The sequence below is a fragment of the Hyposmocoma kahamanoa genome, unplaced genomic scaffold (genome assembly GCF_003589595.1).
Source record: "Hyposmocoma kahamanoa isolate Upper Pololo Valley unplaced genomic scaffold, ASM358959v1 93, whole genome shotgun sequence".
In the NCBI taxonomy this organism is placed as follows: Eukaryota; Metazoa; Arthropoda; class Insecta; order Lepidoptera; family Cosmopterigidae; genus Hyposmocoma; species Hyposmocoma kahamanoa.
In genome coordinates this window covers 20,979,909-21,003,277 of record NW_020654810.1, presented here as the reverse complement: position 1 = coordinate 21,003,277, position 23,369 = coordinate 20,979,909, and the positions used below count along the sequence as shown (strand labels likewise).

Sequence of the window (23,369 nt, the reverse complement as noted above, 5' to 3'; positions counted from 1 at the left end):
TCCAACATAGGGCTGTTCGTATTATCGATGATCTCAAACTCACAGACGGTATGGAGCCCCTTAGCCTACGTAGAGACGTTGGCTCTCTGCGTGTGTTCTACCGTCTTTATAATGGGGAGTGCTCTGAGGAACTTTTTGAACTGGTGCCACCGTCTCGTTTCTACCATCGCACCTCCCGCCAAAGGAGTACAATCCATCCCCACGTCTTAGATGCCTGGCATTGTAAGACCACGCGGTCGTCTCGTTCGTTTCTTTCTCGAACCTGGAAGGTGTGTTGAAAGATCTTTCCACAATCATGGGCGACGATGTCCACCTCCTATCAAGTGGCTCGTCTGCCTCCTTTACATAAAAAAAATGCACCTATGTATTTTCCGAGTAAGAGAGATTCCGAGAGATGCCAAACAGGCGTCGCAATGCTATGATCAACGCACTGAGTGACATACGATCTATGCGGTGTCGCAAAGTAACACTTAACATTCCTCCCCACTTTGTCTCCTGGCCCTTTGTCCGAGGCGCACGCGTTACGTCGTCACACACCGTTTCAATGCAACCTGTGGCATGCATGTATAATAATAATCAGTGATAAAAGTGAACTAAACTAAAGAAAAACGTGGACATTCCCTTATACCCTTTCAGGTAAGATAAAAAATTTCAACGCCCTCCACCACAAAAAATAATTGAAACAAGTATTTTTGATATTACCTCACAAAAAAATCTTGTATATGTAGTGTACTTTATATAGATAATTCAGGTTTTTGAAATGCGGTAGCACCCCCTGGACAGCATCAACGCCTCCTAATTGCTTCCGAGGCGCCTACCGCCCCCTAGGACTCTTCAGTGCCACTAGGGGGCGGTAGGAAACACTTTGGGAAACTATGCCTTGTGCAAATCCCGAGACTTCTCGGAAGTGGTTATATTTGAATACGATTATTATTTATTGAATTTTGAGGACATTGGCGACAATTTATTATTTCCTATTAAGTATTTGCTACCAATTATTGTCTCCAAAAATATTATTTTTGCTGTGTTTCTATATGTACTTACGTCTTTGAATACTTTAGATATTTAAAAAATATACAACAGATGACCTGTATTTTAAACTGTTTAGAATATAAACAGTAAAAAAAAGAAATTTTATAATATTATAAAAAATGGGTATAAAACTTTCATACTTTAAGTAGATTAACTGCGATCACTGATAATAACATTAGTACAACGCAGCGTCACCGCTCAGGCGTCGTAACGCCGACTCGACGCATCATGTAGCATCGCTCTTACGTACAATTCTGAATGTTTAATACCTGGATTTTTTTTCTAAGTGAAGTAAATTTATTGTAATTATTAATACAAAGATCGAACACTTAGAAAAAATTCCTTCGATCCGGCCGGATTCGAACCGACACCTTCTAGCAAACCGTGCCAGACGCTATGCCAACAAAGCCACGATACGAACCACGAATTTTTCTGCGTGCTTGTTGTCAGATCTTTATATTTAGATTTCAACGACCTTTTAGACGTAACGCCATCTAAGAGAAATCTAGGAGATTAGAAATACAGAAGATAGTGAGCATAGCGTCTAGGACGGTTTGCTAGGAGACGTCGGTTCGAACCCGGCCGGATCGCAGGAATTTTTTTGTAAGTGTTCGATCTTTCTAATAATAATTACAACAAACTAGTGGAGTAATTTCACAAAAAATAATTGAATATCTATTCAACAAAAATTTATTGAAGTAAATTTGTGAAATATTTAGTATCAATATGCACACATTTCCAATTTAACCAGGTGGCTGCGTGGACGATCGGTGAATACGGAGATCTGTTGGTCTCGGATGCGAGTGCAGCCATTTCTATGGTCGACGAAGATGGAGTCGGTGAGTATCCTTTCTTTACATTAAGTGTTTTTTAAAAGTCAGCGTTAAGAGAAAACTATTAACTTGACCTTGCCGTGATATCATAGCGTCTTCTTCTACCATCGAGTATATAACCAGAAATAGAGACGAAATAAGGTATACATTCCTGGTAACTCATCAATGATAGGTACATCATTTATAAACATCAACTCTCGTTTGCACTGAAATATAGAAACGCCAACAATCGACCTGTGTGTACGTCTCCGTATACTCCAAAAATATTCTGTATTTATTGTATAAAGATAATATCTCTAACAATGGCGTGCTGTTTCATTTGGTGGTGTCAAATTTCATCGGTAACTAAATATTAAATATGTGTAATTTTACAATTTTCGTCCATTATAGCAACAACAAAAACAATTGACGAACCCGTTGAAACAGTTGACGACACCCGTCAATTGTTTCGAACTCGGGCTAGCCAATCGGAGCGCAGTTGTCACAGTAATGATATGGCAGAATAGTTTTTAAATAAATTAAATGACATTTCGCTTCTATTTCTGGTTATATATATACTCGATGTCAACTACATTCAAATATCTGCATTTTTCTTCTTATCGTATCGATGGCATACACTAACTATAATGCTTGCCACCGTGAAAAGATTTGCCAATTGGCTAAATGAACTCGTCGATTGTTGCCCAGGGTGTACCCGACGTACATGAAAGAAATGGTAGGTTGTGCGGGGTGCACGTGCAATATCTTTTACACCGGACTCATTCCAATGCCTAATACAGTACGAATTCTCTGAAAAGTAATTTTTTGTCAGTTTTAATCAGTTGTCGTACGGTGTCAGTATTAAATTCGGTAACCGCAGCCGCCGGCCGACCTTCACGTGGAGATGATCACGTAAGTCCACGTCTAAATTCACTGAACCACGAATAGACAGAGTCACGACATGGGGCTTCATCACCAAATGCCTAAAGGCTCCTTTCGTGCGGCCTAAATTTTTTTCTGTAGTACTAAGTGACGAGAAGAACAAGTCGTGCGCCTGGTGGTAGTGGTGGTGGTGGTAGCGACACGCCTGACCCTTTTTAAATTACAAAGATCTAAGGGGCACTGCCACTGCTTCTTTTGCGTCCTTGCTACATTCCTTTACTTTAAATTAAATTCTGCTTTGCATTATTTCGTCACGAATAAAATAGAATGTGAAAGAACCCGTCTAATTCTGGCTTATGAGTAAAACTTACATTGAAACAGAGGGCTTGCTGGAAGTTGTTTCATAATTATTTTTATATAACCATTAATTCATAACTACTAATTCTTTTATTATTAAATATAACAAATTGTTTTAACAGCAATATAAAGAAATTTGCGCAAAAAGATGCCTAGATTACAGATACACATTTACTTAGTTTATGCATCGCAATTACACATTAGGTTAAACTGTATAGCTTTACTATGAAGATTCTATAATTTAGGTTCCTTTCTTAATGCTCATATTACTGCTTGGCGGCAAAAATAGTTAAGGTGGCAGTACTTCCCTGGACGAATTCTTTCACAAATAGCTCTACTGCTACTGTCTGCATGATACGGGTTACAGTAGATTATAAATTTAGTATGATGAGTATGCATTTTATAATTTAATTTGGAATGTTTTACTTATTAATTGTTGTACTTTAAAACGAATGTACACACTATAATGTTTGCAATTAATAAAAGAAAATAACAGCCATTTCGACCCCTCCTTACGTAAAGTATCGTAAGTCGAAATTGCCAAGTTTTCAGGGGAGCGTTTTAAAGTTTTGAATTCACTGAAATGAGCATAACGTGACTTTATTTCTCAGTTTTATTCGACAAAACTCACACTGTGTATTATAAAGTCCTAGATATGGGTTGGATGACCATGAACAACCACAATTTATTTTATCATTTTACAATTTAATTTAGCATTTCTATGCTAAAGTCACGTGTTATACCCATTTCAGTGAGTTCAAAACTTAACGCTCCCCTGTAAACTTGGCGTTAATGTGTACGTTTTTTGACTATTCATTGTGTTATCGGTATTTTGGAAAACACAACGTTACATTTTCTCGATAGAATTAAATTCCGAAGCAGCCTTTATTAGCCGAAGTAGGGATTTTTATCGGCTTTATTTTATTTTTATAAAGCCTTTATCTACGAAGTTTTAAATGAAGCTTTTCCCCCTCTCTTTTTTTCTCTCTTACTACGATTTATTTAGGCAGCATATATTTAGAGAGTTAACACATGAATGGAAAGGTTAACTGGCGTTATAAACTTACCACTTCACACGTTCACAGACGACTTTACGCAGCCGTCAGAAGAGTACGTGATCGACGTGTACCAGAAGCTGCTGTGGTCGACGCAGCTGTCTATCGCCAGCAAGGAGTACCTGCTCCTCTCGCTGGCCAAACTCTCCACTAGGTTCACCACGCAGCCCAGTCAGGAGTGAGTGGGATCTTGATATTTTTTTTGTCATCTCGCTTCGACGGGAGTTGTCTGGAAAATTTGTTTGATTATTTATTTAGTGCAAACAATGTTATACTCCGTACAACCATTTATTTAACTTTTGACAGCTGGAATTCTAATCAATTAGTGATGTCCTAATGCGTTTTCGATTCGGAATATTATAACAATCGATTTTATTTATGAAGAAGTTTTAATAGTGAATGTGAGCGAGTTCAAAAAAGCAGATATTGTCTGAGTGGGATCGTGATGTTGCGTTGTACAATAGTACAGAAGAATTAATAATTAATGTTAATGAGGGTTCAAGTGATGATTCCCGTTCATATGGAGAAGAATCCGACGATTCGTTGTAATAAACAATAAGAATTTATTATAATTATTAAGAATTTATTTCATTTCATTATAATTTATTAGACAGGCACAAAAATGTATCAACTTGAATAATCTTCGTTACATAATCGGTTGGCTCGATAAATATCGGAGCTAAAACGCATATCAGTAAAATTAAAAAATAAAAGAGTCTATGAAGGAAGTATTGCATTTTTTGTCTATGGTTGTATATCAATAATTACGGAACTTCGGAGGCAAGCATATGTCAAAAGTTAAATGGTTGGACGGAGTATAGTACAGGCATTATACAGGTAATAAATAGCCTGTTGGGGTGTAGCAAATACTTAGTTCTCTAATAATAACTAACAAAAACAAACATAGACTTTAGAGTATAGAGCTATAAAGTTTTCTGTAATATAAGACCCGTGCCTAGCAGTGGAACGTAAATTGGATTGTTGATGATGATGACAATAATGATATATTTTTTTAATTTCAGCAAAATCCGAGTAATCATCGACACATTCGGTTCTCACATCCATATTGAACTCCAACAAAGAGGTGTAGAGCTCTCCCAACTCTACAGGTAATTTATATTTATGGGTAGTGTTGTTAATGTTGTAGTTAACTTCCCCTACCATGAGTTTACAATGTCCAAAGTCACGAGGAACGGCATTAATAACTCGAGTTTTGTATTTTTTTGCCATCCAGGAAATAATATAATATGAATATGTTCTTAACACAATAATTATGAATGTGCAAATGGCAGGTGTTTTTTTTTTTTTTAATTCTTCTATAGATAAAAAACTAACAAATATACAGCCATGATGGATTTTGTACAGAAAATAATTTAAATCAATTATAAGAAATTTTTTAACAAGTATTTAAGTAGTATGTGGCTGAATTGCAATTAAACATTTTAAGCGAATGTTTTAATTTTGAACTTAAGTAACCTCCTTGCTTGAACTTGAACCTGACCTAAGTAAGGAAGTATGTCGTGCTGCAAATTAAAAAAAAGCTCCATACCGACCATGTATGTAATGTAAAGAAAAAAGGCCCGTGAGTTTTATTTGGAGCATTATAGTCAAGTTAGCCACCATGTAATCATACCATTCACGAGCAAGTATGATGAAAATTAATTAACGTAACGAAAAGAAGCTATTGTACCTCGTTTTTAGTATTTATATTGTACGTTATCAGATATTCGTTGAAGTGGTCGTATATGTTGTGGTTGTACAGACAATACGCGCACTTGCGCCCTGCGCTGCTGGAGCGTATGCCGCCGATGGAGGCCCCGGGAACGGGAGGCAACGCTGCTGGCGACGACGCCACAGAGCCAGACGCCATGCAGGAGACCGATGCTCTCTCCAGCTATACCCTCAGCCAGCATCAGGTACAGGCACTTTGAAAAGAATATATTGGATTTGCAGTGCACAAACAAAAAAGTTCAAACTCATGTCAAATATTAATATAAAAATCGAGCAGTTTAGTGGCAGTAGAGCTCCTTGTGATCAGGGTGACAGGTGCAGTGGCAATGCCCCTAAGATCTTTGCGATTTAAAGCTCTTAGTGGCAACGCAACTGGTGTGGATCACTAGGCACACGACTTCTTCGTGTCGTCATAGCGTCATAGAAAAAAAACAAAATCAAAGAAAAAGCTTAGCTGGTAAGAGCGGTAGTCACGATGAGGCAACAGACGCTGGTTCGAGTCCATTCCGATCGAAGAAATTATTTTTTTTATTGTTCGATCTTTTGTCAATAATAATAAGTAATATTTTCACAAAAAAAAAACTAAATATTTTATCATGTAGTAAAACCGTTATGATATTCAATAACATTAATATTGCAATATGTCAATTACTTGTATTTTTATTTGAACAGCCGTCGTCGCAGGATGCTTTGCTGGACTTGATAATCGGTTCTGACTCGCTGACGAACGGCGACGTAGAGCACACACCGGTGCCTGCGCAGCCCGCCAACAATAACACCAATGTAATTTATTTATTTATAAGTTTTTTTTTTAATTTATTGCTGGCCATGGAAACAAAGTCCTTCAGTATTTATAAGTGCTTTGCATGTGTTGTCGTTACTAAAATATACTTATGAATATTCTTATACATTAACAAGCTCACGCACCTTGACAGGTCTCTTGATGGGCAGACATTCATTATAATTTATCATGGACATACTCGACCACATCGTAATAACTTTTAATAACTAATAGTTTTTTCAACGCGTTTATGAATTTCTTTATGTTTGATTCCGCTTTTAAATATTCTGGGAGTTTATTATAAATTTTTATTGACATTTCATGAGGTTCTGGACTATATATCTTCAATTTTGACATCGTTTGTATTAGGTTGTTAACCCGCTAGTATGACTCAATTAAACAAATCGATTCATTCAATTAATTAATCGATTTGTAGTTGGCATTACAATTAGTCATTACTAAACCGTCTATGGTCAGGTCAGTGACTTGTTTCTTTACATTTTGTTGAAAATGTATTGAAACAAAGTATAGTTATTTAATGTTTTCAATTTACTTTGTTGCAACACTCTACGTTGTTGCTTTTGTCAGAATTCATTGTTGAAGATACAAAAATATTTGAAATTACTAACATTAACAAGATCAATTTTCTATATATTTGTTGCCTAGAAATATGGTAAAATTACTATTTGCAGGATATCCTCGATCTGCTGAGTGGGCTAGAGCTAACGCCGACAAGTGGCGGCGGCATGACCAATGTGGCGGGTCTGACAGGTCTGACCGGCACAGTCGTGACAGGCGTGCCCCCGGCTAGCATCGTCAACAACAACGCGCCGCCCTCTTCGCTCCTCGATGGCTTCTTTGGGCCTCAGCCCACGCAAACGCTAGGTACTAAAGGATATTTTTTATAAATGGCCGCCAAAAGATAAAATCTTTAAGCATTACCAGTGTATCGATTTCACAAAACAGAAAAGCCATAAAAACGGGTATATTAAACTATGTCAAGTTACACAAGATCTCTAGCTTATATTGGAATAAATTTATTGAAATAAACTTAATACCACCCTTGAACAATGCGGGTTGGACACTTCACACGTTTTCCAAGTATTCAACTTTGTACGACGTGCAGGTAGCGCTAGCTAGAGGTACTGTTGGGTAATTTTCCGAAAAATTTTGAATAGTGGAAATTTTACCGGAAAATTTCAGCTCGTATTATGTTCTACATTTAGAAATAGCTTTTGAAGTTTTATTTAGCGTGAATTATAAAATAAACTTGTATAGCTAAAGCAACACAAAGAAAAACGAGACTTAAAATGATTTTACAACAGCGAAGAAAAACCGCTAACTACCATATTTTCGTTGAGTAACTTCAACTTTTGATAGGTGTCATCGTCAAATGTGGAAAATGAAAGGAAAACTATCTGAAAAAAAAAAGATTTATTTTTCTGAAAAATTTGATTTTTTCAAAATGGAAATTTTTCCATGACCCAACACTGGCTAGAGATATTGCTATTAAACATCCTACGTAACTTACAAATGAAAGTCCGATACATGTTGCTCGAATGCTACCAATACGTAACCCTAATGTCTCAATTGCAGCATCAGAAACAATAACAGTAACTGCGCTGGAGAAGAACGGTATCCGCGTGGTGCTGGAAGCTCTCCGAGGCGGTGACACCGTAACATTGACCATGCGCGCTGTCTCACAGCTCCATACGCTGACCGACTTCTTGTTCCAGGCCGCCGTGCCAAGGGTGAGCTTACAACTACAGAATTAACGGTCAATCCACTGCAACAAACGAACGTTGCTTTGGATTTTAAACACAAAAAACTTTTTCGTAGCTTGTGAAATAGTTCTTTCTGGGAAGTACTACCGCTTTACCTATTTCTGCCAGCAATGCCACTCAGAGCTTTAAAACACAAATATCTGAGGGGCACAGTGCTCTTCGCCCGTCACTCTGAAACATAAGTTGACTAGTCCCATGTGCTTGTAATTTCACCAGCACTCTTACCCTTCAAAACCGGATAGCATTAATGCTTACATTATTGCTTGGCAGCAGAAATATATAAAGTGGCAGTACTTCCTTGATGAACTCATCACTTTTCTTTCACAAGAAGCACTACTGCTACTGAACTCACTTCTGACACAAGTAAACCTTACTTCTTGTTTTTCAGACATTCCGATTAGATATGATGTCACCGTCAGGCACGGTGCTGTCACCAAAAGGCGAGATCACGCAAGTACTTAAAATCACCAATCCATCCAGAGTAAGTCATTTCAGTTTATTAAGTCTGTTTAAATATTCTTTAAAACTAATAATAATATTTAATAATTATACTAAACGCAAATTAGGATGATACCTGTGACACTTCATTTGTCATAGAGATGAGGTAAAGTCGATATATTTTTTTTTTTTTTTTTTTTTTTTATAAAATATAGGTGCGCATTTGACCTCCATCTCACCTGATGGAAAGTGACGATGAGGTCGACGATGGAGCATGCACACCTAAATAATGCCTATTCACTCTCGCCTTGAAAAGGTCCAAGTTATAACGTTCAGGGAACAAGTCTGCAGGCAGGGAATTCCACTCCATAGCCGTTCGCCATATAAATGTGGAAGCGTAACGCTTCGTGCGAATCTTTGGAATATCCACAACATAGGGGTGGAACCCAAGCCTACGCCTAGTCCCCCGGTGATGGAAAGGGGAAGGCGGAATTAAATCATGTAATTCCATCGCACACTCTCCGTGATATATCCTGTAAAATACCGATAAGCAGGCAACTTTACGGCGGTGTTCAAGGCTCTGCAGCTTCGCCTCCACTAATTCCGAGTCACCTATAAGCCTCTTGGCACGGTTGTCAATTGAATCCAAAGTGGCCAGTTGATATGTCGCAGAGCCATCCCAAAGGTGGCAGCAGTACTCCATGCACGATCGGACTTGTGCTTGGTACAGCTGGAGCAACTGTCCCGGTGTAAAGTACCGCCTCACCCTGGAAAGGATCCCAAGCTTCCTTGCTGCATTTTTGGCCGTGGATTCAATGTATCTGCCGAAGTTCAAATTGGACGACAGGTCCATTCCAAGTAGCTGGAGACAATCGGCTATCGGTATGGATATATCACGAAAAGTCGGAGTCAGCTCAAAGGGACTCCGTTTTGTGGAGAATAGACACGCCTGCGTTTTGGTAGCGTTAAATTTGACAAGATTGGCATTGCCCCAATCGGAGACTGCCTGGAGTGTCAAATCTAAACGGCTAACCATGGACTCTCGACAAGACTGGATTTCCTCTCCACTGACCCTTGCATTGGTCAAGTACCTATCTACAACTGTGCTGTCATCAGCATACGCAAAGGTACCTGGAATTAACATATCATTGATATGCAGCAGAAAGAGAGTTGCAGACAGTACGGAACCCTGAGGAACTCCGGCATCTATCGCCATATGTTCGGAAGAGTAGCCTTCTAAGACCACTCGAATCGAACGTTCGCTCAAGAAATCCGAGATCCAATTGCAAAGGTCAGTGGGAAGCCCATAAGAGGGAAGCTTGCTTAAAAGGCTTGCGTGCCAGACCCTGTCAAAGGCTTTAGAAATGTCCAAAGACACTGCAAGTGCTTCGCCTTGCTTTTCTATAGCCTCGCTCCATATGTGACAGGCATACACAAGAAGATCCCCAGTAGATCGCCCTCGTCGGAATCCGTACTGGCGATCACTGAGGAGATCGTTGTCTTCAAGGTACGATAGGAGACGGTTGTTGAGTACACGTTCCATAGTCTTGCAGAGTATGGAAGTGACTGAGATAGGTCTATAGTTGACAGGGTCAGCTCTGCTTCCCTTTTTTGGTACAGGTTGCACGTTTGCAAGCTTCCACGACCTGGGAACTACACCAGTCTCAAGTGAGAGGCGGTACAGGCGTGTGAGAACAGGAGACAACTCAGGTGCACAGTTACGCAGGACTATTGCTGGAATTCCATCTGGCCCGCTAGCTTTATTCACGTCTAGATTTCGCAGAGTTCTAAGTACCTCTTTTTGGCGTATGCGAACTGGCGCCATAGTGCAGCCAGCCTGAGGTAAAGTAGGTGGTAGGGTCCCTGCGGCATCTAGACGCGAATTTTCTGCAAAGAGTGAGGCAAAGAGATTCGCCTTCTCTTCCGCAGTATGAGCCAGCGAACCATCCGGCCTCAGCAGAGGTGGCAAAGATGGGCGACAAAAGTTCGATTCGACCGCTTTGGCCAGGGACCAAAAGGATTTGCTGCCTGCTGGATAAGAGGCAAGCTTGGCTCCTATGCGGCGCACATGGTCGAACTTGGTCCTACGTAACATGCTTTTGCACTTCTTGGCGGCCTTATTAAAAGCTTTCTTCATGTTCTGAGTACTCGGAGTTTTGCGTAGTCGAGCATCTGCCCAAGCTTGGTACGCGGACTGTTTACGTGCTTCAGCACAACTACAATTAGCGTTAAACCATGGACGAGCTTGGGGTCCATTGGGTACATCAGAGTATGGAATGTAATACTCCATACCCAAACGCAAGACCTCGACTACAGCATCAGCACAGCTCGACGAGTCTCCTGAAGTAAAGCACGCCTGCCAGGGATATGACGCAAAGAAATGGCGCATTTCGTCCCAATCTGCTAACTTGTATCGCCACACCCGTCTCATACCACTAGGGCCCTGATCGGGTGGGGAGTATACGGATACAGTTTTCACCAGACAATGGTCGGAAGTACCCAGTGGGGCCTCCACAACCACAGAGTATCGGTCCGGATCAGTTGTCAGCAGAAGGTCCAAGCAATTAGCCGTATGGGATTCAACATCTGGTATCCTAGTGGCGCCACTGACAAGCTGGGATAAGCTTAGCGTTAACGCAAGTTTACGCGTCTCTCTCCCAGCGTGATCGGTCTTCTGGTATGGGAACAACCATTCTTGATGGTGTGCATTAAAGTCCCCCAGAATGACTAGTTGCGCCGCTGGGTACCTATGCTGAATCTCATCAGACGTCTCACTTAGATATTGGAACAGCTTGGTCGTCTCCTGATCTCCACTGTGCGATCGGTAAACACAGCAGTACACTATTTGTGTAACTCCTGTGTCAACCAGAAGCCATAAAATTGAAAAACTCGGTGCCTCAAGGTTCTTGAGACGCTTGACACAGATGTCATCGCGATATTTTTATTGTATTTGAATTTTGAAGCAATAGATCTCCCTTATTGTTTTATTTTTTGACAAAGTATAGATATGTGAAGTGTTTGGTATTATATTAAAGGCATGAAACACACAACTATAATGGAAAGTAAATTTCATAGATATTTTAGAAAATTTCAAGGAACATCATATCCTTAATTTATAGGTCCCGAAAAAGCAATAACACTGGTATGTTAATTCATTGCCTATGATTAAAATTCATACTTGAAGAATACCGCACTCACTGCACTCACTTTATTCATTAAATTATCGAAAACTTTTTATCAATATACTTCATCTCTAGCAAATGCGGTGTAATTGACGTTAACGTAAAAAATGTATAATTTTTGAAGAAATTTTTTTCCGCTCATTTCTCACAAATAATTGATTTGGTGTTATTTTTACTTTAATTTAATGTACATTTACTTAAAGATTTATGTGTAGTTTATGAAATTCGTAATTTAGTGTACGTTGTTACGAGGTTATATTTTGTAGATTTTTATGAACTGTCACCCTTTTAAAAATAATCTAGGATGATCCCTGATCATGAATTTATGTATGGAACCCCTTAGCCTACGGAGAGACGTTGGTTCTCTGTGTGTGTTCTACCGTCTTTATAACGGGGAGTACTCTGGGAAACTTTTCGAACTGGTGCGACCGTCTCGATTCTATCATCGCACCTGCCGCCAAAAGAGTAGAGTCTATCCCCATATCTTAGATGCCTGGCATTGTAAGACCACGCAAGCATGATGTGGAATGCAAGATGTGGAATGATCTCTCTCCTGAAGTATTTCCTTTGCGCGATGACATGGGGTTCTGCAAAAAGCGTGTTTGCAGGGCTCTCAAAGGCTAACAACGCATAGGCAGCTTATCTGATGTTGCAAATGTCCATGGGCGACGATGACCACCTCCCATTAAGTGACTCGTAAAAAAAACCTTGGAAACCTGAGATGAGACCCGTACTCAGCATTATAACGTATAATAGGTTGTTGATTAAAGACTTGTTTAATTTTCAGACACCACTTAGACTAAGGATACGAGTGTCGTACACCGTGGACGGCAACCCAGTGTTGGAGCAAGCGGAGGTGAACAACTTCCCCGCGGACCTGTTCAACTGACGAGTGGCTAGCCCGCCCGGCGCCAGCCTCTAGCCCAACACGTCGCCCACGGCCCGACCAGCCACAACCTCGACGGATGTACGGACACAAGGACTGATTCGGCTTTTCAGACTGATGTATTGACTTTGGAAAGATTTTACTCTAGTGGTCACTTTTTCTTCTGACAGTTTCCTACTCTTGGTATTACTTTCAAATTTTATGTTACTAAGTTTAAGTGTACGAGCTTTGGAACATGTTGTCACCCTTTTTCTAGATTTTCATGATTACTTTCTATACTTCGTTTAAGTTTGTGAAAATATTTCTATACTGAATATGTAAATTAGAAAAGAGATAAAAAGAATGTATCATTATGTATATGGAATGAACAGGACGGAATGCATTTTTATTACGAACTATTTTGACTTTTTTTATTAATTGTCTTTCCCAAAGTTGTGGTTGATCATTATACCACACAGACTTATCGGATCTAATATCAAGTCGTGTTTAAGTTTTCTACTTCGGTATGCAGTATATACAGTGTTCCGTTAGTGTCCCGTCATCTCGCATGGTGTTATCATATTCTACTTAATTAATAATCTATACTTTTGAATTTCGAGAAATAAGCAGTATGTTTTTGTTAAAAATATTTGAACAAAAACCGCAAATTCAATGTTCAACATACTTTTTATTTCGAGATATTTTCCTTTATTTCTATTTTTTTATCGCCATCAACCAATGTCGTGTTGGAGACGTACTAGTTTTTTAGTTAACACGTTTAGAGGTTAGTTAACATTCCACTGTAGGTAAGATTGAAAGACTACCCTTTAGTCAGAAAACATAGGGCACTGTGTAAGAAACGAAATAGTAGAACAATTTAAATAATTTTCCATGTAATACAGAATTTTATACAAACATCAATTGAACATTACAATAACACAAAAAATGTTACTAAAAATTGCTATATTCTCATTACAATATTCCTATTACAAATTGAGATTCGTGATTATCATAGAACATGTAAGACATTGCAAAAGGGGTTGTATGAAATGTGTACTTAATTAAATATAAATAAACGGAATTCATATTATAATTATTTACGTGTGATAAAATTATATGAAAATTATAGTAAATATTCTTCGGTAATTTGATGTAAAAAATATTTAGTTGTTCATTGAATATATATAATGCAGCAAATATTTTATTATCGCATTGTCGGTTCTCGATGTAACTACATTTGTTAGACAATATTTCCGATGCATTTGCGGTAAGAGTAGTTATTTGCGTGTTGGATTTATTACTTGCTTCATTCAATAATGGGCAGTAATGTCACTTTAGTTAAGTACTGTTCAATTAAGCCTTCAAGAATTTTGTATTCGGCAGAAGTGTAAATAAATTAAGAATACATCTCATTTAAGAATGAAAATTAGATGTAAATTATGCTAATCTGTCTACTCCCGCTTTTAATTAAATTCTGAGATATTTTTAACACTTAGATACTTAGTATTTTTTTGTCCTATTTATGTTATAGATTATGCACTAACCACCATATATTAGACATTTATTAGGTATTTACTGCAAATTTTAATTCACGGCCTGTGGTAATAGACGTGCTCCAGTTTGAATATCGTTTCGACTGCATTCCGTGTAATCATGGCGTCTAATATAAAATATTTTCTTTCCAATATATGAAGAGAGCTTGGCAAAGTATATCGCAATTTGGTGCTTGTGTTATCTGATGTGTATCTGATTATAAATAGAAGGCCCTCCACGTGACATGTTATAATTTTATGTAAAACTATGTGAAAGATGTATGTACATAAATGATTTATGTAAATTGGTTAATAAATATTTGAGAATGTTTATATAATCAATATCATGTTTTTATTCCTCCTAATATCATCTCACGACTTTGGTGGCCCAACGGTCTGCCCAATAGGTGCTGGATGTGGTAACCCCAGTTTTGGGAATGAACTTTTTTAAATTGGTTCTGGTGTAGGTGTTATGTTCTAGAGTAAATTCCTTTGCTCTATTTATTCATAGTACGTACATAGAATGAAACTATGGGCGCCTTCAATGTAAGACGCTTATAGAACCACTGCAGTGGCGCGGCGCCTCTAGATATTGTATGAAAATATTAGTAGATATGTATTGGCGGTCAGGAAAACCTACATATGACGTCAGCTATATCCAGGCCTTACAGCTTAATAACTAGCGGCGCTTCTATAATCGTCTTAAGCGCAGGCCACTCCGCGAACAAAGCTATTAACTTAGCTAAGGTAGCTGCATGCAAAGTTAAGAAAATACGTAGTAAGTAGTGACTACGTAGTAAGGGCGACATATTTTACATAGCTAGCGGAACCTTAGAATTAGTTTAGTTAGCTTAGTTCGCGGTGTAAAGCGAAGAATGAAAAGATGCCCCGCCTACGTGAGCTAAGTTAGTTTAGCTTCGTTCGCGGTGTGGGCGGCGCATTGTTTTAAAGCGCTCTAAATGTTGAGACCCTAGTAGGTAGTGTGACATAATGTCTATTATCTTCAAGAACGTAACTGAGAAAAAAAACAATATTTTCGATATTTTTGAATCATTTAATAGCTTATAAAAGAGTTACATACAGTTACATTAAAATTATTAAAAATTACTACACTGCCTATAATATCCTATTCAATCATGGGTGTGGCAGGCGCCGGTCTTCCGCTAACACTGTTGAATAAACGATCTTTGATCATCTGCGCCATGAGACCGTGGATCACTTCAATGGTAGTCTTGCACGCGTCTTTTGTCGCTTTTCCTAGCTTGTCTTCCGTTCTTTTCTCGTGAGGATCCGCTCCTGCTACTATAAAACCGCCACGACCTGAAATGAATGAAATGAAATGAAATGATTATTTATTTCTCAACACAAGAACTTAAACTAATACTAATATAAATATAAATTTATTTTCATACAATAATACAATACAATACAAATATTCTTTATTGCACACGGACTCGGAAAGACTAGGAGAAGACCGTAAGATGCGACTGAGTGTAGTGCACGAAACAATCTTTGAGGTAGGGAGGAGAGGTGGGATTAAAGAGAACAGAGTATAGAAGGGATAAAATGTGAAAGTCCCTACGACGACGAATGGGTAAACATCCAAGTTTGGATCGAAAGTCTGAAACATGATCAAATTTACGCAACCCAAAAATGAATCTAATGCATAAGTTCTGCAACTGCTCCAGCTTATTGAATAGACCCTCAGACAAGTCTGGATAACAAGCATCTGCATAGTCTAGAATAGGCAGAAGGTAAAAAATTCCCCAGACGTTGAAGTGACATGGAAGCACCAAACATCCTTCTGCGACCTGAGGTTTCCAAGTTAAGCTCTTATCAAAAGTAACCCCAAGGTTCCTAACTGTATCCCGTATAGGGATTTGAATACCATCAAATAAGATGGAAGGCAATGAGCCATCGATGCGCGATATGAACCTGGGCTGCCAATAATTACACTCTGAGTCTTGATAGGATTCACTCTCAGACCCAACGAATGACTCCAAGCGAGAATCCCCTCAATACTATGCTCTCTCTTTATATAAGGCATCAGAACGTGTATGTGGACAACGATACAAACTTACCTAAACAAACTTCACTTTGTTCTAACTTATCAGACAAGTCAAAGATCTGTCCAGTGGTATAATCTGCATTGGTGATCAAACTGGAACTACTAAGTGTGTTCACCCAATATTTATTCCACAGTGAGTCCAATAGTCGGCGGTCCAGTGAAGACTTGAAATATGACACTTCTAGTGAGTAATATTGCTTGCAGTGTACTCCAAAGTCCTCAATTTTGTTTAGTGGAATTGTTTGATACTCAGATGGTTCTTCATTTGCTGGTTTATAACCCTGAAAATTAAGGAGAGTATATCATTGTTATAGGCATATAAATAAACATCAAAAGTAAATTTTTAAATGAAAGTTTTGTAGAATGTGTAGAGCATATCAGCTACAACTAATGTGGCAGGTACAACAAATAAAAAATTAGAACAAAAACTCATACATAATAGACTTACCTTAGGATAAGTTCTAAAAGCACCCAAGCACACCTTGCCTGCAGATATAGTTCTAACAGGGTCAATGACAATGGCCACAAAAGGCTCCTGGAAGTTTTGGTTAAGCATCTGTGTCGACACGTCAATACCGGACAACCAGCAGCCATAACCAGGGTGGCTGTGGTACCAGCCTATGGCATTTTCCTGTCGACCTACCTGAAAATGATAGTGTTGATATTACAATTTAGATAATACATGCTTTATGATATTTTCCCTGCAGATTTTTGTGTCAGCTATCAACACTCTGGGGTTCTAAAAGTATTATAATAATACCTACTTGCATAATGCTTATATACCTACTTATTTCTTTCAATTGCTAAAGTATCAATGGCACACTTACTAATCTTATACTTTTTTTGGAAAGTTTCATATACAGTTCATATACAGCTCATATCCAAGCGAAGCTGCAAATATTAAAGCTTTACGAAAACTGTCATGTTATTATTGAGAATCACTATTTAAACTGGCAAAATATTACTACAAAAACTAACCTTGATATGTTAACTAGTTAAGGTAAACTTTTAATTCATTACTTCAGTAGACTCGCTATTGTTATATGTTTTTGATGAAAAAAGATGACAGTAAAGAAAGTCACTGTGTAACCATTTATGGAATACTGCCATAAGGTATAAGCAAAAAGAAAGAGAAAATTATAGTACAAAAAAAATTTGAGAATGAAATAAGGTATAATTGTTAATACAAATGTCATCTCCCATGGTCTAATAACTCAAACTCGCGCTTTATTAAATAGTAATTTAGTAATATTGTAAATGCTATCTTAATTACCAAATAGATATCTACAACATAAATGAAAGTCTGCAATATAAAGGAAACAATGTTCACCTGTTTAGCAGCCTCAATATAAGCTGTCATGTATTCATAAGCCTGTGCCTGAGCATTGACTCTAGTCTCTGTCCCTTCAACAGGTAGCGCAAAGGAGTCCATCACTATCATTGTGTTAGCATCCACCTTACCTGCACAAATCCAGCTTTAGACTTACCAATTTTTTGGGTAAAAAAATAAAAGTCATGTTGATTTTCTAGAAGGATCATCTTGAGAGAATTAATGGGTACTGTACAAGTATAATAATTAGAGATTTGAACTTCAAGTAAAGTAATACACATAGTGCGGATAATACCTCCTCCTGCCATTACGATGCTTGCAGGAGCAACTCCCTTTCATCGCTATTAAGAAAACCTATCTGATATTTACAAGTCGATGGCAGATTAAAAAAGGAGTAAAAATATCTGTATGCTAAACTAGTATGGCGATAATAGCCAAAAAAACCTAATACAAAAGATCTACAACTAACACAGAAAAATTTGTAAGGTCTGCTGACTCAATCTGTAGTTCAGTTGGAGAGCGTTGGCCCTGTTGTGTCATACAAACACAGTTTCATCTTGTTAAAGGAATTTTTCCTTATGTTCATTCCTTGCATTCTATTTCTATTTAAAATTATGAAAATTTTCTTCTAAATACATCACCATAGTTAAGTAATCAGCTAATTACACATCAAAAATATAAACAAAATGAAATATAATTATTCCAGGCAACTGGGGAGGCATTCAAATGACGGCCCACCTTACTTCATGCCCTAACTTGGCCTGCACGCTTGAGGATTTAATGGCGGCTACTTATGACGCCAATTTCTTGGCCACAAGACTATAGTGTATGGCATCAATACAATTAGAAGATTCTGGGTATTCGCAGAGAAGTATGTTTCGAAACGAAAGAGGTAAGTAAAGAAACTTAGCTTACTTCGGTCTCTGTTTATTACTTTAATCCTTATTGAAATAAATGAAAAGAACACTATTTACCTAAAAGCAGACCCATAACTTCCAAAGTGCCACCAGAACGGGCATGCATTACCATTTTGAGTAATGCCAGAGCTGAGATCTTGATGTCTTTGAAAAAATGAGGGCTGAAAAATAATGAAGTAGTTGTGTTAAATTACGACTCATAAATTCAATATGTTATTTTTCAATTGACGGTAGAGTTATGAAGAAAAGTTTAGATTGCTACAATATTCCTATTTCACGTTGATACCTTAAGATTAAAATTCAAACGTATCTTACTCCTTTTCCCATGGTTTTGCTGCTAGAATATCTTGTTGTTGTTTTTTGTCGTAGCGATATATTTCATCCACACTCAGAACCGTTTCCATATTGTTGGCCATTACCCATGTTTTCTGGGCAATGGTGGCTTGAGAGTCAGCGCTTGTAGAAGCCATTCTAGAATTTTAAATTACTTTTAGGAGATTCTCCAAGTTCACTTCAAAAATAACCAAATAGTGCCAAGTGCCAAACAATATAATCAATGGCGGCTAGGAAATGAATGAAATATTGAATGAATGAAATTGAGTGAATAAATAAATGTCACACAGAAAGATGACAAGCACATATAGCACATGACAATTTTTACAATTTTTATAATAATATTAAACTACAGTACATAGTTATTTGTACTTGACATTGACAAAATCATTGATTATTTCGATGGAGCCATAACATTTAAAAGAAGAAGATTATCATAGTATTATTTAAAAATTGCTATATGTTATATTAATATTATCTACTTAATTTCAAAGCGACAGTGTTGTCCTGTCATTTTGAAATTAAATCGTATACGAATGACACATAAATGTAGCGTTTGGAGATAAATTATTAATATAACGCAATTTTGAAACAAATATAAAGAAGAGTGCGATATCTGTTGTCAAAACCATAGAAATATCTTTTGAAGTTTTATATAAGGTGAATTACCGAGTGGATACCAACACGAAATCATATATTTTCCAAAATAAACATCGATATTGCTTCGTATCAGATATTCACTGAGTGGATATCAACGCGAAACCATTTTTGTGCGTCTTCGAAACTGTATACTAACATTGGCTCGCATTGCTCTTATAAAACTATATTCAATAATATATAGTTTCGAAATTCGATTTCGAATATTGGTATATAGTTTCCATACGATATATATTCAGAAAAAGCTATATTACTCATTCCTATTGGACAACAGCGAAAAAAAAAGGTTAGGATAGCATTGTTTTCGTTCAGTAACTGCAACCGTTGATAGGTGTCAACGTCAAATGAGGAAAAATATAGGAAAAGTACTGGAAAAATATCCGAAAAAATGTTTCTTTTTCTGAAAAATATGACTTTTCCAAAATGGAAAATTTTCCACATTCTTACTACAATTTCTTATAAATGTTGTAATTATAATTAACAGATTTAAATTTATAGAAACTATATTTCGTAGCCACCTATAAATTTAGGTGTGTATTACATAAAATATAAGATTGTTCAGCATTTTTTGTCAGTTATGTAGCAAAAATCAGTAGTCTTCAAAAGAAAGCTACCCTGTAAGGAATGAATTGATGCAACTATGTATATAGGTATTTTTTGTTGACTTAATTAATTTTTTTGTTGTCGTTTTGGCACCAATTGAAAAATAAAACAATGTTACAGTTATAGAATATGTTGTATTTTTGTTTAATTTCGTTTTGTGGTATTAATATGGACATGTCATGATCATGACCACAAACCACTAATATCATGACTCGATCAAACACGTTTTCCAGATTTTTCTGGAAATTGGTTTAGTAATTTAAAGTTTATTTGTATTGTTTTTCAGTCAATGTAGATTGAAAAGAACATGAGCTGAAGCGTTGAAATTGTTACGACGTATTTTTTTAAATTAAAAGCCAACGTGAAGCCAATATACGTATTCTAATGCGTATGTGACTTGCATAATTTTATTTTACGCGCGGTGAAGCTTGGCCATGTAGACAGGCCTTATCTATTGTATCACAATTGTATCTAATAGCCAAAGGCTAATCCTCATGCATGTATTGCATCTCCTTCCTACTTCGTAAGTTATTTCATGGCACGTTTCTCCATCTCATTCACCCATCACTTATTTGTTAAGTTTCACATCGCACATCTCACTCATGCGTGCAACATTTTATATCTATGTCTCTTTCTAAAATCTGATCGTAAGTAAAGGTCCACGCCCACTCATTACCTTTCCACCAACGGCGTGGCACCACATCAGAGTTTTCGAGAACGTACAAAATGTCACAACTTGACGTGCGGTCGATCGAACATGTTCATCGCAAGTTTCTATCCGCAAGCTAAGTTGGATCGCAGAAAAGTGCACTAATGGTCAAGAAAAATCTAATGCGGCTAGCATGACATCATCAAGATAATAGAAAAAGTTGTAGTGGTGTGTGGAAAGTGTTTTTGATTTATTGTCGATGAAATCAAACAAAATGAGCACCCCGATAATCATCACTGTTCCCAACAACTACTTGGCGATGGAGGAGGACTCCAAAGTGGTGGTGGACGTAGCCGCGCCGCCCTCCAGGAAGCGCAGGCTTGACCACCTCTCATGGGAAGAAAAGATGCAAAGAAAGTAAGTGTAGTTTGCTTGCGTGTCGCATATTTTCCGCCCTAAGGCTGGATTTGCGATCAGAGATCAAGCTTTAATGGTTTTTGAGTCACGGATAAAGGAAACTAATTTGCTGAGCTCTTGGAAGAACGAAATCGACGAACAATAATAATTAATCGTGCTTTCGTGCATGAAAACATTTGCGTTAAATTACCAAATTTACTGTTGTTACTAAGCACCTGGTTGCATCATGCACCGTGACGTGACCTATGTTATTGATTATCATTTCAAAAGCGCTCATTATTTTCTTATCTACTCGATTAAATCCATGACACAACATCCGCATACCTATTTGAATGGAATGTATTTTGTATGTAGGCATGTGGATACTGTTTACCAAGCAGAAGCAAAGCAGAACAATGTGCTAATGTATTTTATTTCTCTTTGAACAGGAAGCTGAAGAATCGCGTGGCTGCACAGACATCTCGAGACAGGAAGAAAGCAAGAATGGACGAGATGGAGAGTAATATACAGAAGTTGATGGATGCGAATGAGCGTCTCACAAATGAGGTAGCCAGTTTGAAGGCTTTGAACGAGAGGCTGTTGAGCGAAAACACAACGCTCCGCAGCGAGGCGGCGGCGCGGAACGTCGCGGGGACCCAAGTACCAGCAGAGTCTACTCCTCAGCAGAAGGGGGGGTCCCCGACGGCGCTCCGCGCGGCACGCCTGCTTCTAGCGATGTGCTTCCTCTCACAGACCTCCTCGCCCACCTCGACTCTGAAGAATACCTCGACACCCTCCATCAACTTGCAGAGTCCCTCCTCCAAGAAATTGATGCAAGTTCTACAGGAGAGACTGAAAATGTAAGTTGCACCTTTAATTGAAAAATTGCATATGTGCAATATGCATCTTTATATGGATCGCCATTAGGAAACATGTATGTTTTGAAACATGATAACCTACATTTAAATGAAATGTATTGTGATTGATAAACCAGCGTGCCGGCGTGCAATCTGGCAGGCGCGCACGCACACGCACACGCCGCATGGTTAGGGCAACTGATGCCACTTCAAATTCAAAATAAAGCTTATTCTTGCATCATTTTTCTAAATTATGGTATTCTATGAGTGTGCCATTGTTTTAATTAAATGATGACGTCGTTATCTGATGCAATCTCTAAAATATTTAAATCGTTGTGAAATGTGATGATGAGTCACGCTTTGTTTGTGCCATGATGTTTACCATAGTGTTTGTTGCAGGTCTCAGTCAGGGAGTCTGGAAAGTGCTCTGAAGGAGCTCAAGTGGTGGGGACCGCAGCAAAGCACCTGGAATCCAGTGAAGGTGCTGTCATAGACCTGAAGCATGATGTGGACAGGATACTGTCACAGCACTCATATGCGCATCCCTACACCCCAAACATTGTATCAGAGCCAAACAATACAGTACAAATAAAGGAAGAAAACAATGACAAAGGAGACATTTTCTACGCGAGTTTCGACGACGCGAACGACTGCGTCACCATCGAGGTCCCATGCGAGGACCAATCTCCTGATGAAGTAGCTCCAGTACCGACCATCAAAGTTGATACGGACTTCGGCACACTGACAGAGAACTGCTCGGGGATAACATTGGAATGTGACATGAAACTGCTATCGCCAATGAGTTTATCACCCAAGTCTATGGAGGAGAATTTACTTGCAGTATCTCCAACACACACTAGCCTTAGTTCGGACCTCGGCTATGAGTCCTTAGCGTCGCCACTCAGTGAGTCAGACTCGATGGACTTCTCAGATTTTTGGTGTGAGTCATTTTCAGAACTATTTCCTGGACTAACCTGAATTTAGCTCTAGGGCATTCTTCTGTAGATTTTCCTCCAAAGACTGATTAGTTTGTATAAGTTTAAATGTTTAATTGATAACCATTGTTTTATTTTTAATTTATTTGTAAGTTGATCAATTGTAATGTTTG

General features: G+C 38.1%; 3 protein-coding genes across 4 annotated transcripts in view; 2 read left to right on the top strand and 1 right to left on the bottom strand.

The window, feature by feature from the left end:
* Positions 1–14,012, top strand: part of LOC113237336 (AP-1 complex subunit gamma-1) — a 50,600-nt gene extending 36,588 nt beyond the window's left edge. Inside the window, exons 11-19 of one of the 2 annotated variants that reach the window (XM_026473750.1) lie at positions 1,784–1,871; positions 4,169–4,316; positions 5,161–5,247; positions 5,901–6,054; positions 6,542–6,652; positions 7,343–7,535; positions 8,247–8,401; positions 8,823–8,915; positions 12,842–14,012. In XM_026473750.1, the coding sequence (XP_026329535.1) occupies positions 1,784–1,871; positions 4,169–4,316; positions 5,161–5,247; positions 5,901–6,054; positions 6,542–6,652; positions 7,343–7,535; positions 8,247–8,401; positions 8,823–8,915; positions 12,842–12,943 (1,131 nt within the window). In that variant the 3' untranslated portion in view covers positions 12,944–14,012. The remainder of the gene's footprint in view (positions 1–1,783; positions 1,872–4,168; positions 4,317–5,160; positions 5,248–5,900; positions 6,055–6,541; positions 6,653–7,342; positions 7,536–8,246; positions 8,402–8,822; positions 8,916–12,841) is intronic. The other variant, XM_026473751.1, reaches the window with a different exon arrangement.
* Positions 14,013–15,490: 1,478 nt separating this feature from the next.
* LOC113237351 (COP9 signalosome complex subunit 5) lies at positions 15,491–19,327 on the bottom strand. The gene is made up of 6 exons (XM_026473770.1): positions 19,082–19,327; positions 18,824–18,927; positions 17,850–17,980; positions 16,968–17,162; positions 16,533–16,800; positions 15,491–15,771 (listed from the first exon to the last, which is right to left on the bottom strand). Exons 1-6 carry the CDS (start codon positions 19,234–19,236, stop codon positions 15,578–15,580), a joined length of 1,047 nt encoding a protein of 348 aa, XP_026329555.1. The 5' UTR covers positions 19,237–19,327; the 3' UTR covers positions 15,491–15,577.
* Positions 19,328–21,136: 1,809 nt separating this feature from the next.
* Positions 21,137–22,846, top strand: LOC113237339 (X-box-binding protein 1). Its single transcript, XM_026473756.1, has 3 exons — positions 21,137–21,425; positions 21,854–22,264; positions 22,661–22,846. Exons 1-3 carry the CDS (start codon positions 21,268–21,270, stop codon positions 22,752–22,754), a joined length of 663 nt encoding a protein of 220 aa, XP_026329541.1. The 5' UTR covers positions 21,137–21,267; the 3' UTR covers positions 22,755–22,846.
* The last annotated feature ends 523 nt before the right edge of the window (positions 22,847–23,369 follow it).

Bases quoted from the DNA above. Each gene is read 5' to 3' on its own strand.
- LOC113237351 (XM_026473770.1), bottom strand. From the start codon at position 19,236: ATGGCTTCTACAAGCGCTGACTCTCAAGCCACCATTGCCCAGAAAACA. The intron at 17,163-17,849 runs GTGAACATTGTT...TATCATTTTCAG, and splicing joins ATATTGAGGCTGCTAAACAG to GTAGGTCGACAGGAAAATGC. The intron at 16,801-16,967 runs GTAAGTCTATTA...CTTAATTTTCAG, and splicing joins CTTTTAGAACTTATCCTAAG to GGTTATAAACCAGCAAATGA.
- LOC113237339 (XM_026473756.1), top strand. From the start codon at position 21,268: ATGAAATCAAACAAAATGAGCACCCCGATAATCATCACTGTTCCCAAC. The intron at 21,426-21,853 runs GTAAGTGTAGTT...CTCTTTGAACAG, and splicing joins GAAGAAAAGATGCAAAGAAA to GAAGCTGAAGAATCGCGTGG. The intron at 22,265-22,660 runs GTAAGTTGCACC...TGTTTGTTGCAG, and splicing joins CTACAGGAGAGACTGAAAAT to GTCTCAGTCAGGGAGTCTGG.